This window comes from Populus trichocarpa, chromosome 12 (assembly GCF_000002775.5).
Source record: "Populus trichocarpa isolate Nisqually-1 chromosome 12, P.trichocarpa_v4.1, whole genome shotgun sequence".
In the NCBI taxonomy this organism is placed as follows: Eukaryota; Viridiplantae; Streptophyta; class Magnoliopsida; order Malpighiales; family Salicaceae; genus Populus; species Populus trichocarpa.
Genome location: NC_037296.2, coordinates 5552419 through 5570425, shown reverse-complemented (window position 1 = coordinate 5570425; position 18007 = coordinate 5552419). Strand labels below are relative to the sequence as shown.

Sequence of the window (18007 nt, the reverse complement as noted above, 5' to 3'; positions counted from 1 at the left end):
TAATTAGGATTTTTGTTTAGAATACTTTTACAATAGTTTAAATGTTTTTTTTGTAGAAAAAATAAACAATATTTATAAAACAAATTAATCAGGATTTATATATATAGGATACTTCAAGGGTAGTTTAAATGTTTTTTTAATAAAAAATTAAAAATCAATTAGAATTTCTGTTTATGATACTTCAATGATATTTTAAATGTTTGTTTTTATAAAAAATAAAAATCTTAATTATCATTTTGATTTAGGATACTTTAAGGGTACTTTAAATATTTTTTTATAAAAACAATTAGGCTTGGCCGCTAGAACTAAGGCTATTGGGTCTAGTTTGGTCGCGAGACCCAAGGGCTTGGGTCTGGAATTGCCGCCAAACCCAAGACTATTGGCTCTTGGGTTGGGTTAGGCCCTTAGATCCAAGGTCTTGGGTTTGGAATTCTCGTTAGACCCAAGGTCTTGGGTTTGAAATTACCGTCAGATCCAAGACTACTAGGTTTAGCTTGGCCGCCAAATCTATGGTCTTGGGTATGAAATTGTAGCTAGATCCAAGACTATTGAGACTCAATGCATTTAAAATAATCTTTATATTTTTAAGATTTTTTTTTTTACATTTTAAAAAAGAAAACATTATTGATCCGTTGCGGAGCACAAGCCAATATGCTAGCAGTAGCAAAAAATTATGTCATTTGTGATGTAAATAGGGCGGCAAAATTTGGATCACAAGTTCAATTCATGTTAACCTTTTTCTCCTTTTCTATTTCCTTTCTTTCTTCGCAACACTACATGTTTTCACACTCTAAGAAACCAAATACCTTCTAACCTTCAAATTCCTTCAAATTCATGCTGCCCGGCACCGCTTGGGCGTAGTCGTTACAGCCTGGGGCTTGACTTAGGCATTTCCCACATCAAGCATGTCAGGCATATGTCTCAGCACCTTTTAGGTTGAGGTACTGCTACCTATGCATCGTCTTGGGTATTATTTGGGCCTGAGCTAGTGGCCTGGCCCATCACCTGATCTTAACCTTTCAAAAAATAATGGGATGAACTCAATCTTCCTAGTATGATTGTACAATTTATCTTAAAAGAAATCAACTCAGTCTTTTTAATGTGATTGTACAATTTACCATGAAAATGATGGACCTAGAGTCTTCCTAGTGCAATTGCACATATTTTCGAGATGAGATTGACACGTCATCTCTCCAGGAAAACAATCTCACAATCTTTCAAAGATAGGATGAACTCAGTTTTTCTAGTGTAATTGTACAATTTATCTTGGAAATGATCATCTTGGTCTCCTTAGTGCGATCACACAAATCATATTAGAAGGGATTGACATGGTCACCCTTAGGATAACAACACCAATCTGCACCTCTTACCTTGTAGCTGTGAAGTTATGGTTCCTTTAAATGAAGATCCAAAGAAAATAAAATAAAATATATTGATCCATTAGTAGCTTTTTAAGTCTTTGTGTATTTTTTTACGAAAAGATTTTTGAAAGGTTACCAGTAGTAAATGAAAGTTTTTTTACTTTCCCTATCATTTTACCTACACTGTTAGATAAATGACTTTTCATGTCATCTCAGATCTTTAAAAATCTATTCAATTATCACTTCAAATACAAGCGCCAATCTTGTTTATCAAGGGTCACCTCCTTCAATAAAAATGAGCCATGTGGCCAAGAAAATCCTAATAGTTCAATGTAGAACAACCAAGTTTTTTTTTTTTTATAATCCTAAATGTTCTTGACTTTATCGTTTTACTTTCTATAATTTCTAAGAAATTGCTTCGTTGAAAAGCCCTAATAATTTTAATTCTAATAAGAGGAGACAAATTTTACGGCTGATAAATTGACATATCACATTTTTATACAATTCTTGGAGTGCTATATATATATGGAAGGCTTTTGTCTAGGAACTAAGGTGGTGTAGATGTGATTTGTGCAGGTTAACAATCCTTGAAAAGCTAGAGATTTAGCTGGAGATATCCTAGAATGATTCTTGTTGGCCATATTTGGGGAGTTGGATATTTGAGACTAGATTGATTTCAACTGGATATTAGAGACTTGTGTTCTATGCTGGCATGATTCTTGTTGGAGAATTTCGAAGAGCTGGAGATTTGCTGGAGTGATTCTTGTTGAAGAATTGAGACTGGAAATTGATTATGAACACCTGTTTCTGCAAAACTAGTGTTCTTTCAGCAATTAGGTTTTTAATTTCATATTTTATTTTCAATTTCATCCCTAAATGAATTAATTTGGATATTTATTCTAATTTAGTCCTTGATTTTTTAAATTGTGCATTTTTTATATCAATTTTCCCTAATTCTCACTTTTCCTCTTCAATTTTGTCCATGACTAAATTAATTAGACCTTTGAATTTAGCCACTTCTTACACATTCATCATTCCCCCTTCAATTCTTTTAATTTCAACCTAATGAAACCATTTTCTTTTTTATTATGTCCCGGATTGCATCCTAAATTATTCCTAATATTTTTTTTACCCTTTTCAACTCAGTAAAGGGCTTATTAAATCCAAAAAAAAATTAATTGTATTTTTACCATTTTATTTTCTTTTATTTTTTTTATTTTTTTATAATCTTATTCTTGGATTATTTTCTGGATATTTCTTGATATGAAAATTGAATAAACACAAGTGAAAAAAATGATTAATATTGAAAAGATATTTTAGGTCAAAAATTGGGTTACGAGAATGAATTTTGTGTAAACGTATATTTTTTTTCCTTTCCATTACAAAGAAATAGAAAACCAACAGGAATGCAATTTATATATAAGAAAATAATGCCTAGATCAAGAAATGTTTTAACAATGTCATTAAACCAAACTTATCAAGTCAAATTTAAAACCTATCGATCATACTTTTTGCTTAACTTGATCTTCAAATTAAATTGTATAGAATTGCTCCATCATAACTCAGTTATGTTTGCAAGTGACAACATATGTTAACTCATCAATATATGACCTGAATCATTCACTCTATTGAGTTTAATAAAAATTTTAATATTATTATTTAATTATATGTAAAAATAAAAATGCTTACAAACCAATCACCAACTCAATATTGAGACATTTTCATGATGCCACCATAATCTCATAAAAAGTAAATCAAAATAAATCATAAAATCTAATTTTCAATAATTATGTTTTTTCTGGAATATTTTTTATTTAATAATATGATAAAAAAAAAATAGATGCTCAACAAATCAAGCATCAACTCAATACCAATGTATTTTTCTAAGATCACTATAACCCTATAAAAAACAAATTGAAATAAATCATAAAGCCAAATTCATAGTAATTATGTTTTTTTTTAGAAAAACTTCTTATTTAATAATATAATAGATTTTTTTATTTAATAATATGATAAAAAAATAAACGATAATAAAATTAAGCATTAATCCAATACTCTAATATTTTTCCAAACTATGATAATCCCGTATAAAAAAAAACTAAAATAAATTGTAAAGTTTAATTCTTAATAAATCTAATGTTAGAATATAAAAATAAAAATAAAAATTAAAAAAATTACTATTTCAATGAACAATAACATGTGAGTGGCGTATGATTTTTCCTTAATGATAATTGCTAGAAAATATTTATTTATCACCTCAAAGATGATATTTTTGCGTAGAAGATAAGGCTCAACAAATATAAATGAACCACTGAATTCTAATTTTCTTAATGATTATTTATTTTTTCTTTTTCGTTGTCTTTACTTCGAGGTTAATTTTATTTTTTTTGGGGGGAAAATGACAAAAATACACCTAACCCATTATTACCTCCTTAACTATGTTACCTTTTTGTCAATTTGAACAGTCAAATTTTGCTCTTACTACTCAACAAGTCATCTCTCACTTGCTTTATTATGATAGACGCGTCCACGCGTATCTGTTTTATAGTATCTTCGATTAAACGAGAGAGAAGGAAAAGATGTCTGGAATTGCTAACTTAGTTCACAAGAGATATCAGTGAGGATCGTATGAAACTTCTCTCACGTCAAAGCATGGAGATGATTATCCTATATAATGTATATATTAAACTTAAATAAAGAAGAAAAGAGTCAATAAATACACTTGCAGAAATCCAATCAGAGGAAGGGCGATGAAATTAAAGCAGCAGCTGTAGTAGGACTAGCCAAAGAGCTCAGCAGCGACCTGCTGCTGCTGTCACCCTCACTGTAAGCCCCCACAGATGAAAGGTCATGCCCAACGTCCTCCCTGCCCCTGTCACCCTCCATGACCTTTCAGCCACCAACCAAACCATCCAATGCGGCAATGCCAGCCCTCTACCTCCTGTTCTCTTCTCTCCATCTTGAAAAACATAATAGAGCCATTATTGATAAATTAGCTAGTGTATACGACCTGAACCTGTTGCCATTTTTGCCGACCTGAACCCTCTTCACTTCAGGATCCCATCTTTTTAAGAACACAAAAACCAATTAAATCCCAACACACAATCTCCATGTAGACCCCAGTGTCCCCCTGTTTTCCTTTCGTCCTTTCGTTTTGCTTTTCAATTTGTTTGGACATTGCTTTAAAACCTGGAAAACAAACTTACAGAGAACAAAGGATTCCGAAGCACCATAACCTCATTTACTCCTTGGGATGATAGAATTAGAAACATGGGTTACATAAGAGTGACAGGCACCATGTTACAATGGAAACCTTACAAAGCCTCTCTCCCTCTTTTATCAATAAACAAAAGCTACACAGAGACACGGTTGCATCTCCCTCTTTTATTCCTTCAAAAATTCAAACATTTTTGTCTCGTCAACTTCATTACAATGTACATATCCATGAGAGTGAAAAACAATGACAACCTCAACATAGAACACCCATTAACCTTGTATATACACTGACCAAAAAACACCAGCAGTACAACTACACCACTACCATTAGCTCTCTCTCCCTCTCATATAATAAAAAATTCGCTGCAGTTGTTACAATTAATGGTTTCATTAATTCAATGTTCAAGCCACAGCAGAGATGCTACAGTTTCGCTGATCTCTGCTGCGACAATCAAACCCTTCGATCCTCACCACAGCTGGCATGTCCCCAAATTTCATTCGGACACAACTTCCTCCTTTACGTGCCGATGATGACGATGGAGATGGTGATGGTGGTGCAGGAGATAGAGGGGTTATTTTTTCATTACCAAATTGCACATCTTGGATTACAGGGTTTGATGCCCTGCTTGGTGGCGAACCACAGTAAAATGGTGGCGATGATGCCACTTGGAAAGCAGGTTTGTCCCCACCATTACCTCCCTGCAATAATTCAGATCTATAAGTTTCCTTCAATCAGAAAATGCAAAGCAATTATAAATTCTCTTGGGACAGAAAACAATAAAAGATTCAAACAAATTCACTCCCCACATAATTTAGTAGAGAAAATTATGAGGACTTGATTATTTGCTTCAAGAAAGCGTAGACAGTAGGAAGCTCACAAATCTAACCCATGAACACAAAGAAATTCAAACAGGAACTGTGACGAATAACAGATTCTCACCACCATCTTGGCATATGAGAAACTTGAACCAAGATTAGACCAAAAAAAGGCAAACTTCTTTGATACTTGAGTAAAAGTACACACTAACCTCAACCAAAAACAAGTAAAAACAAAAGTTGTATTTAGAAAAATAGTAAGTTGAGAAATTTGTAACCACCAATTATATCCAAAATACAGCAGTGAAGAACAAAAAAAATATTTAGAAATTGTTTAAATATTTAGAGACGGGGATCTCTACAAGGAGGTTGACCCTATTCACTGCCAACCTTTTAGGTTTAGCAACCAACAAAACAAGCAAAAAGTCACAAAAAAAACTTTAAAAGAAAATCAGCCAGTAAAATTGCTGAAAGAAAAAGGGGTGTACCTTAGTAAGAATTATGTCAAGCAGCTCTGCCCGAGCTTTTGAATCTGCCATCTCCGCATGGTGACTGCATAAAAGAATACAAGACAAAATAAGACCAAAACTTTTCACAGTAAGGGGAAAAAAAATACATGCTCCTAAGAAAAGGGTACAATTATGGGATCAAATAGGAAAACATACTTGACAGACAATCTAAGAGGTCTGATTTGTTCACAAAGAGAAGGATTTAAAAGTAGTAATTTCCTTGGCTTTGGGCAAACCACAGACTCCATCATCATCATCCTCCTCTCCCTCTCCTCACATCCTCCTGCCATGGCGCTCTTTTCACTTATCAACAAATCACCAAAGCAAACCCCTGCACACAAACATAGATGAAAAAAAAAATTAAGATCTTGTAACTTCACAAGAAACCCAAAAAAAAATGTTACAAAGCTTCAAAATTTAGGCCATAACATCATCTGGCTCACCAATAAAATCATCAGATTATCATAAAGGTATTTTTTATCCAAAAACTTATCTGGGTCACTAACAAAAACATTAAAAATAAAAAATTACATGACACAATTCCACAAGAAAAAAAAAACCTTATCAAGAGAGAGAAAGAAAAAGGAGCAAGAGAAAGACCTAAGCTGCCACAAAGGCTAGGAGAGATCCAAGGAGGAAGAATAGAAAGAGAAAGAGAGGGACAAAGAGAGAGAACGGATCAAAGCTTAGATTTTTACGGAGAGATAAATGAGAGAGAGATTGAAGTAATTGGTTGGATTGAGTATATATACAGAGATAGATAGGACTCAGAAGCGTGTGGGAAGACAAGATGGGAATGGGATCTTAGGTTTGTGTGTGGTCATGAGATAGAGTTGGTTTTGTGAGTGAAGCTGTTAGTCGTTGCTTTTTCGGTTTTTTTTTTTTTGCTTATCTCTTGGCGGAGGAGATTCTTGGGAGACAATTTGCTTTATTCTCGATTTCTGATAAAAGATGGTGAGTGAATATCTAATCCACACACGATCATGTACGCATGTTTTCTTTTATTTTATTGTTCCATTTCTTTTCCTTTCGTGGTTGCAATACTTTGGCAGGCTCACGATTGAAGTCAGGGCTGTTTTTTTTTTAAATTTAATGTGGATGTACGGACCAGTTTGTGTGTACCTTAATTAATTATACGGGCTCTGAAGTTAACGATCATATAAGCCTCCAGTGGCCATCATATGATCAACCACAAGGCTCGAACCTGAGACCACAGAGGGAGCCACCCTCTTGGTCCCAAGCTTTTACCACTGGGTCACCACCTAGATGGTTAGTCAGGCCTGTTTTTGATAATTTAGAATATAGTGTTTTTTTTTTAAAGAATATCCTAAAATTAAAATAATATCTTTTTAAGATTCGTTTTATTTTTAATATTAAAAAAAATATTAATATAATATCTTTTCATTAAAATTAGTTTAAAGAGTATAATAAACTATAAAAACAAATAGTTTCTTCATCTTAGATTGATGATCATCAATTTAATTTTTTATTTAAAAAAACTAAAATAATATTATTTTAATAAAAAAATAAGTTTTTTCAATAATTTGACCTACACTAGGTCTTATAACTTAGGTGTTGTATGGCTGCTCTTCCATAAATAAAATAAATCTTTGATTTTGTTTTTGAAAAATTAAATATGCAGAGGTAAAATATAATCTATAAATAGATATGTAAAAGGATAAAGAAACCTAAGCATACATAAAAATAATAAATAACCAAGAACCCAATACCAAAGAAAGAAAACACATATTGGCAAACTTTTTTAACAATGATCATCTATGATATGCTATCATGAGCATATTGCATCCTCTAACCTAGTTGAATATTATCTTAATTATAAACTTTAACTAACTTAGAATCACCTAACCTACCTAAGATGTTAATTATCAAGATTTGTCTCAAAAGAACAAGAGTATAAATGAGATGAAGAGAAAAAAAATGTTTCCACCATGAAGAAAAATACCTACACCCATTTCTCAACCGCCCTAGAGTTTACCTAGTTCTCCCAAATCACCCTATCAAATTGACATAAATTGTCACGTTATAATGTCGCTAGGACTCTCAGAAATTAAGGAAAAAGAATTGAAAAATAGGATTCACCATCTAATAATTAGAAGAAACTATGAATCGTAAAGATTAGCACTAATTCCAAAGATTCAGGTAATGAGTTAATTATGTCTAAGTGAATAGCAATGTTACCTTTACTACATCCTTTCTTATGAAATGTTATATTTACTATGTGTTTTTCTCATAAATTTATTTTTTTGATTATCTTTAATTATCCTAATTATTTTTAGCTTATTTTAAATTTATATTTTGATTTGATTTCTAATTGTTTTGTGGAAAATTTAGCATCAGTATTTAAAAATAAAAGACTCATTGATTAGACCATTTGCGAGTATTCTAGTGTCTGTCCCTTAAACATGATACTTGTCTTTCATAGAAATTTTGATATCAGTCTCTTAAAGAAGAAAACTTATCAAAGAAATCCATTCATGAAAAACTCTATATTGGTCCTTTTAAAAAAAGATATAGTAGACCTAACCGATATTGGATCCTTGAAAAAGAAACTTATAAAAAAAGGTCATTTCAAGATCTAAACTTCAAAATTCTAGGTTAAAAACTTCAAATTTTATTTATACCAATTATGAAAAAAAACATAGATGAATAATTTTACAATAGGGAAGGGTATCTAGCAAATTAACAACATAGTAGACTGAAAGTTACATGACTTAAAAAAAGATATTCTAGTTTAGCTGTAACGCTGTAGAATTCTCCATGTAACTTTGACACTTCTAATCAACCTGCATGTGTAAAATGAGGTTTTTTTTTTGAAGAACTTTTAAATATTTTAAATCAATTCCAATATCATATATAATGTACATTACACATTCATAATTTTTCATCCCATGAAAGTTTTCTTTTCTTTCTATTCTTTTTTTTTCTTAACAAAATTTTAACAAAGTTTTCCTTAAGTATGAACTTTACTAAAATTTTCATTTTACCTTGTAATACCTCCAATGACAACACCCATAATCCAGACATCACAGTTCACCATCTCAAATTGACAAGTAACTTATGGTATGTCATATAAGCTATTATGCCCAATAATTTATTTAGGATTTCAAGATTTCTACAATATTCAACTAATTTCATATCCTTACATAAATTATTCTTTTTATTATATAAAATCCATAACTCATTTGGTGTAATTACATACATTAAATTTACTTATAAAATTATATAATAAATTTATTAATTTATACCTAAGTACGATAAAAGAAAATAGGATTCATGATTTTTTGCGACGTCGAACATGTAATACTTGCAAATACATATAATTCGTAAATTTATCAATTCAATAATTTTATAATTAACAAGACTAGTATTTCTTTTAAAAGCATCTTGAATAAACTTCGCATTATCAATACTTTTTCGGTTACTTTTATATAAATTATTCATTAAGCATATTTTCATATTCATTCTCCCTATTAAATATCTCTTTCTTATTATTGTAGTTCTACTATTCTTTAACATTTCGATCATTTCAAGATCTTATTAATACATTTCTATTCTCTCAAATCACTTATTCTTCGAGAGAATCATATCATCATTTTCGTGACTAGATTTAGATTGCCATATTTATATAATTATGGGCCATTATGGTAACTATAATTCCCATATTACAATTCAATTGTATTGTCATTCATTCCAAAACAACAATTGTCTCTCATGTAATAATCCAAATCATGAATTCATTAATCAATGATTTATTCTTAATTTTTAAGATTCATTAGTCCATTTAATATGTATATTACATGCTTCGTTTTATTCTAGATTCATTAGTCTATCCAACAATCATAGCTCATACTTTCCTTTTACTATTGGTCTATTAGTCCAATGAATTTCAAAAACTCTCTCCCCAATTCAAGTAGAATTTATTACTTCAATGAACTACTTATTATTCAAGCTTCAAGTTAATCATTTCATCATCATGGTTAAACATTCACTACCCTGATCTTGGGTTGTCTAAAACAAAGACTATTTTACTAATTATGATTCATACCTAACATTAATAAGACATTAAATTTGGAATAATCTACCCTTTCCAGTACAACCAATTCTCCTCATAATATTATCTACGTAAGACGTATTGGAAGTTGTTTATCATCCCTTACACATATATAAATATCAGTTCTTTATTAATGAACACGACATCATCACTTAGCACAACTAAGTCATACCAATCATGCATTTCTAATTTTCGTACATCATCATCATTCTTATTACATGGTTACTCCTCATAGAAGTTTTAATTCTTAGGATATCTAACTTTTGATTTGATATTTATATCATTATATTACAATTAACTAAATTAACACCTTCCATTCCTTTGTTATCTATCTTTCAACTACTAAATATCAATCACACTTGTTCCTTAGTTCTCATTCTTTTAGCTTTTAAGTAATAAGATTTTTCTAGGCATAACACTCAATTGATCTAACATTAGCATGGTCTCATCATCACTTAACAAAATTAATGTCATCCATGCACATCTAACTTCTTATGTATCATCATCATTCTTATTACATTACTACCCTACATAAAAACCATTATTCTTAAGATGTCTAAATTCTTATTTACTACCCATGTAAATATCTTAAGACCAATCAAACAATACTTTAATTTCTTGGTTATCTACCCTTTTAATCATTTAATTTTATAGTTCATTTCCTTAGTCAATGTGTTAGTTTAATATCTCTTGTAGTCAATTGATTGGTTATAAGTGACATTATTATATTTATGTAAATACATATTTATAATTAATAAAGACTTAATTTATATTTAATATTCATATAATATTATATTAATGAATCTAATATTTTATTAATGAAACTAGAGTAAAGATAAAGTCCATAGGAGAAAAATACTTTGCAAAGGAATTATAAAGTTGTTATAATTATGAGATTCCTATTACATCATAACATTGTTCCTAAAATGTTCATAGTCAATGCTCTCTTAAATATTGGATATTCATTAGAGTCATAGAGACTGATACATATTATGTTCTTTCCTTTATGAAAGGAAACAATTATTCTTATAAGCTGAGGTATAAAAGATATCTATAACTAATATTTAGGTGTTTGTCATATGATATGTTAATACAAACCAAATCATGTCCGAATTTGACCTTAAAATGCTTGCTGACTAGTTTTTCGAGATTGGACATATTTCTCAAACCATATATCAGAACGAGCTGAAATTTTACAAGGAAATACTAGAAATATATGGAACTATATTTTTGTAAATGTTCGGATCAAATGAAGTTCGGGAACATATTATTTCAAAGGGTCAAAATTACTAGACAAATCTTATCGAATCTGCCAAACTAGACCTTTATGTACTATTTGAGACATATCTGACGCTATATGTGGAATTTATCTGTAATTAAAGTTGGTATGGAAACTAGACATCCCAAGCTTTCCAAACATATATGTTAGGCCCAGTAATTGATCAAAATGAGAGAAAACAACGTGTTTAAATTCAAGACTGGAAATTTGCCAAGAATGTGCGAAAATTAGAGATTTAGGCTATATAGAGGAATTTTGCCATGAAGACTTTCTTTTTATTATCCTATTTTATTTATTTATTTAATATTGAATTATTATTTTTAATTTGGGTTTGTTCTGGCTCATTAGATATTATTTAGAGGTTTATTTCATTATTGGGATTATGTTAGTTGATTACTAGTTTAGACTCATTAGCTTGCAACCTAAAAGGGGTCTATTAGGGTTAGTTAGATGAGACTATATTATGTTTTTTTATTTGCAAATTTTAGTAGCAAGTTGGAGAATAAACATGAGTTTTCTTTTTGTTTGTTTGTGGCAAAACAACCTTTCTTTGCAGGGACAAAAATCATACACTGACTTATCGAAGGTTAACTAGCTTCATGGCGTCATACACATACTTAGAGTTTTTAGATACAAGGTTATCTCTAGGTCCAAGTTTTTTTTTCAATACATTTGGTTCTTAGGTATAGGGTTACCTCTGGATCAAAGTTCTATCAAACTTGATTTTTGACTTTTCGAGTTATTATCTACTTCATTGGGGGTTACTTGACCACATAATCAAGAGGCTCACATCAGTTAATATCAGAGCTAGGCTTTAAAAGTCAGGTTATATCCTTTATTTTCTTATTGTTAGTTTCAGTTTCCTTAGCTTTAGCTGTCTTTGATTCGATTTTTGATTATTTCATGTCTATAGCTTAGTAGTATGCATATAGGGATTCTTAAAAAAAAAGGTGTTATTATTGTTTGTTATTGTCTTAAAATATATCAGTATCATAAAGAGTAAAAAAGAAAAGAAAAGAAAAGAAAAAAAAGAACGTCTAACAATTATTTTTGTTGAATTTGCCACAATACACAAATAAGGGATAATTTGGACCAAACCAATTCATAAAATTCCCAAATTCTTTATGCTGGTTCTAGGAGTCCTAATATCACCCATTATAAATTTTTAGTTCATTTGGAGATTGTTTGCTATAGTAAACAAGGTCAGGATTAAAATTTATCATAATAAGTTAGATTCGTATCAGAAGGGAATTTTGGGTCAAATAAATTTATAAAATTCTCAAATTTTATATACAAGGTTTTAAGGTTGTAATCGCATCTCATATAAAATTTGAGGTCATTTGGAGTTTGTTTTCTATAACAACTAATTTCAGGATACAAGTAGTTCTACTAATGAAGTCATGAAAGAAACTCCACATAGAAAATGGATTTTTCATGAACTATGATCATAAGACAAGATGAGTAGGCTTGATATGGGCCTTATGTCTAGGCTTACTTATTATTGGGTTTGATCGGTGACTTAAAGTTTGTCTAAAAAATAAGTCCCTTATGGAACAAGTGACTCTTTGATGTTTAAATAAGTAGTTGTATGAGATAAAAAAAAAATATACAAGAAAATTGAGAGAAAATATAAGTGTAAAAAAGTGTTAAGTCTGAGAAAAATGTGACCTATTCTATTTACTTTGTAATCCAAGGTATTTATAAAAAGAAGTTGCATGAAAATTTATTAGTAAAAATATTAGTACCCATCATTGGATGTAGTGTCTAACATGTCATTGATGAAGTAGTTGGTGAATGTTAGTGACAAGTTGGCTAGAAACAATCATTAATCAAGAAAAAAGGCGCTTGCATTGAATGTGGTGCATGTTTGCACTATTCAACCAAAAACTGAGAAAATGTTGTGCTAACCTTGTATAAATGATGCACTTACAAATAATATATCTTTAAATCACAAAACAAATTACATGTATGGGTGGTGCATGACACCACATTTTGACTCCTCAGAACTTGAAAAAAGTATATATAGATGTGTGCTAGGAGCTGAACTTATTCTCTCCTCAACAAGTTAAATTCCAAGTATTATCTTTAATTATTTAATGGAATAATTTATTGACAAAACTACGATGTTTTAAATGTCCCACCTCACCTTCTTAATGAAGTTTATCACTAAATTTAAGTTAACGACACATCTAAGTAGGAGTTGTAAATTCATCAATTTGTTTTATCAAATAAGAGGTTAATAGCTTCTATATGACAAACTTAACTCTTTGCAATAAATTTCCATCTCATCTTTTTGTTTTGTTTAGTACTTAAACATGACATATTTGAATAGAAATCTCAACTTATAAGGTTGGAAAAACCTATAGCATCATTAACTAAAAAAGACTTGAAAACAAGAAAAATCCCTTAAAATAAAAAAGGATCTCCCAATACTTGAATTTGCTTGCATGTGGAGGAAAAGAGTCAAGGTTATACATATATAAATTTAAATTTATATGCTTAGCATAGATTCATAAACAATTTTGTTAATCCACTTGTTACCAATCATTTTGGATTACTCGAAGAAAAAAGACTAAGAGAACCAATAGTCTACTATAAAAATTTGATGTTGATGGCATGAGCTTTATTAGTTGTAAAAAGTAACCTAGATCTAGTTTTGAGTGCACCGAGTGTTTAGGACACATACTATTTAATCAAATATTTTTAAATTTGTGGTTAGGAAAAAAAAAACTAGTTTGTGTAATGATTGATTGGCCTGCAAAAGAGAAGTGAAAAATAAGTAAAATCAAAATCAAAATAGGAGGAAAATAAACAAGGAGCTAATGTCCAAAATAAAAAAAGAAGGATCAAAATAAAATTAAGTTACTTGGAGATCAAGAAACTAAAAAGAAGATAAAATTTATAGGCTATAAATACATAAGTAAATAGTAGAGAAAGGCCCATCACACAAAGCAAACTATTTATCATATTTTCCACTAAAACCCTAACCACCATAAATAGAGAGAGAATGCACTAAAAAAGAGAGGAAAAAAAAGAGAGAGAAAAGAGGGGACTATTCATCATCTTCCCCCTTATACTATCCTAAAACCCTAACAAAAAAAACCCTAAAACCTAAGCCACCAAAGATGAGAGCCACCATAATTTTTTTTTTTTGAGAGAATATGAGCTAACATATGGAGAAATAAACCCTAAAAAAACACTATTCATCTTCTACTACCTTTTCCAACAAAAAAACCTAGCCTCATCTTTCTCTTTTCAAAACCAAAACTTTCTCCTTAATCTCTCTCACCTCTTACCTTTATATATTACAAAACCACCATCATTATCTTGATCTCAAAACCCTCTATAAAACCCCTTAATCAATTGAAATTGATGACCCCTGCATCGTTGCAAATCGAGGAGAGGGAGAAAACAACCACCAAAACTTATCTCTTTGATTTCTCTCTCCTTAAACCTCCAAACAAGATAAGATCACTGCCATTTTTATCCTCTTGATGAGTAATACACAACCATATAAGCCTTATAATCCAATGACCTTTGAGTGAGTAACTAGAGAGATATATAAAAAAAAAGACAACAGTGAAATAACCATAACCACCTGACCTTCAAGGCGTCAGATCTCCCTCACTAGTCAGTGGTGACTTACAAGCCCTTCCACACACCAATCAAATATGGGTGGTGCATGGAACAACGCACCAAACATGACAACCTCTATTAACGTATGGCTGCCACATGCCAACACTGTTTCTTTCGATCCAGCATTGTTTTGCAACTATTTCAGTCTATTTTGGTCCTCCTCAACCACCTATAGAAGATCTATTTTTAATTTTAAATATCTTTTAAATAATTATCTTGTTTATTGTTAGTTTTGATGTGTTTTGTGATGAGATTTTGAGATTGAGCAATGTTTATTGGATTGATACTAATGTTTGAATGTATTTGATTGGACCTCTTAATTTTGCATTTTGTTTTCTTTCATGTCCCAAAGAAGTTGTATATGGTACCTAAACATATTTAAACACAATATCAAATTAACTTGAATTTCAAAAAAAGTAAATAAAATTGATAATCAACCATCAGTAAATATGAAATTCAACATAAACATATTTTTACATTCAAGGACAAATTATATTGTTTCCTGAAAAATAGGGATCAAATTGTAATTTTACAATATTCAGGGACTAAATTGGAAATATCATAAATCAATGGCTGAATTGGAATTCTTCATCTTTAACACAACAATCAGTTTTTTCTAGAATCCCAAAATATGTTTCAAGGGTAAAATTGTAAATTTTCTAAAGTTCAGGGACTAAATTGTAATTTTTTCAAATCAAGGATTGAAGTATAATTTTTATCATCTTCGAACTCACAACTAGATTTTCTAGAATTCAATACTATTTTTTTATTAAGATTTCTTATCCCTAATACATCAATTAAACCAAATGAATCTCAAATCAGTATTCCTAACAAAACTATACAAAATCAATCAATCAATCAATTTATTACCCATAATAATTAATTCATTAAACTTAAAAACATAAACTTCAACTCTTCATCAATATAAACAATTAAAAATCATAATTAACAAGAACAATCAAGTAGATCAAAATATGATTTTACCTTTAAAACATAATTCCACCATCAACCATAATCCATCTATTTCCTTTCTTTTCTTTTCCTTCTTTCTCTCTTCGTCTTTGTCTTTTGGTTCATCTCTTCTTAGTTTTTGAGTTTTTCTTCTTGTTTTTTTTACTCATATTTATATATTTATCAAATTAAATGATTTTTCCAATTTTCTTTTCAATCAATTAACAATAATATTTCTGTATAAAAGAGCAAACTATCTTCCTTTATCCTAACATAGACAAAGAATACAAAGAGGACATGGACATTCTTGAAAGTAAAGCAAGCTAATATCCTGAACACTGACTGGATGTAGATAACCACTAGTTCATTGGCTTGCGCCTCATAGTGGGTCAATATCAAGTTTTTTTAAAAGTAAAAAAAAAATATTAAGAGTATGGAGAATGTTTTAATAGTGTTATTAAACCTAATCAAGTGGATTAATTTTTAAACCTCTAATCAACTCTTTGCCTGACCCGAGTGCTTTAGGTCTGGCAGCCACGCTAGTGCCAGACCTATGCGTTTTTTTTTTTAAATATAGGAATTCACTTATAATTGTTCTAAAAACATATTTATTTTGTATTTTCATCTTTGTCTTTTTAACCAAATATATTTTTTTATCTTTCCTATAGTTTTTTCTTCTATTTTGGGACATTAACCACACTTATCCCTAAAATTCATTCAATTGTTTTTATTAATCTCTAATTTTAGTGAAGAAATCATTTATAAAATTGCACAAATTAAGATAGTTAAAAGGACAATAAGTCTTTTACATATACAATATTTTCTTTTCCTACAACATATTGTATCAATTCAAAAGTTTTCTCTTATGATCATATATTTTAAATTTTTGTATATACTAATAGTTATAACGTAGAATAAACTCTACTTGTAACAAACTTTGATAATTAGATCATGCAATAACATCTCAAATTAAAAAAAATGAATCCTTTAAAAAATTGTCCAACACTTAGATGGAAACATAAAATTAATATTTTCATCCACAATGCATATAAAAAAAAAAGAGTTTATTTTTGAAGACTTGAAATAAATCACTTAGAACTCAACATTGTTTTCCATTCTTTCCTCTTCAAATATAACAAATTTATAAAACAAGTTGTACAAACAAAAAAAGTTTGCAGTTAAGTTTTATTGCATATGAATGAAAAATCATGATTGAATAAGGCAGTGTTTATTTTTGCAATCCAATTGTGCTTTGAAAAAATTTTAAATTTTTTGACCCAAATGTTTGGGTTTGGCAATCATGTCTGATTTGACAAACAACAAACAAAGAAGACAAGTGTGCACTTTAGTTGTCAGGAGAGAGAAAAGAAATGAAAAATGCAAACAATCAATCACTAGTGGCAATCCAACCATTAGATGTTTACATGTGCCATATTATTTGGAAAGAGGCACGTTTGTGTATCCAATTAAACAGCGAATAACCAGATTTGACCACTGGGAAGCGTCATACCCGCCTCCTTAATGGCGCGGGCGCTGCCCACTCGCTGGAACGTGAGGAACACATGTCCGCAACTTTTCGATTAAAAAATAACAAATATATAGAGAAAATACTAAAACACTTATCATGATCCTCTTAATTACACAAAATACCCATGTAAAATACCAAAATACCCCCAAAGCCAAAGCTTTTTTTTGTCTTTTCTGAGGCTAAAAGTGTTATTTGATTATACTTGAAAATTAAAAAAACCTGAATACCCTTATGGAAGAAAACCAAAAAAACATTTATCTGCTCGTGAAAATATGAGAAATTAAAAGTGAAGTTACTATTTAAAAAATCTTTTAAATTACAATGATTTCCTTACATTATTTAATTTTTGTTATAATATAAATAGAAGGAGGACTTCACTATAAAAAAAAATAGTGATAATATTTTTTTTTGCTTGTCAGTTATTTTCAGAGTGGCATCTTGTGTACGTACCTCAAGCATGTATGAAACTGGCATAAGTTTCCCAAGCAAGAGGAAACGTGCATGGCCTGATATTGTCAAGGACCAATTTGTACCTGATGACCTAAATTAGTCGACGAAGACGGTACAAGGTAATCATTTTTCGGACATGAATGTTATTTATTTATCTTTCTTTTAAATTAATGTGAATTTCTGGATTAG

At 30.1% G+C, this 18007-nt stretch overlaps 1 protein-coding gene across 2 annotated transcripts; it reads right to left on the bottom strand.

Moving 5' to 3' along the window:
- Positions 1 to 4695: 4695 nt before the first annotated feature.
- LOC7487073 (uncharacterized) lies at positions 4696 to 6798 on the bottom strand. 2 transcript variants are annotated; one of them, XM_002317879.4, is made up of 4 exons: positions 6503 to 6798; positions 6059 to 6233; positions 5882 to 5945; positions 4696 to 5276 (listed from the first exon to the last, which is right to left on the bottom strand). In XM_002317879.4, exons 2-4 carry the CDS (start codon positions 6190 to 6192, stop codon positions 4980 to 4982), a joined length of 495 nt encoding a protein of 164 aa, XP_002317915.2. In that variant the 5' UTR covers positions 6193 to 6233; positions 6503 to 6798; the 3' UTR covers positions 4696 to 4979. The 2 variants fall into 2 exon arrangements, with proteins under 2 accessions (XP_002317915.2, XP_024438595.1); XM_024582827.2 differs by lacking the exon at positions 6503 to 6798 and adding an exon at positions 6346 to 6472.
- Between the last annotated feature and the right edge of the window lie 11209 nt (positions 6799 to 18007).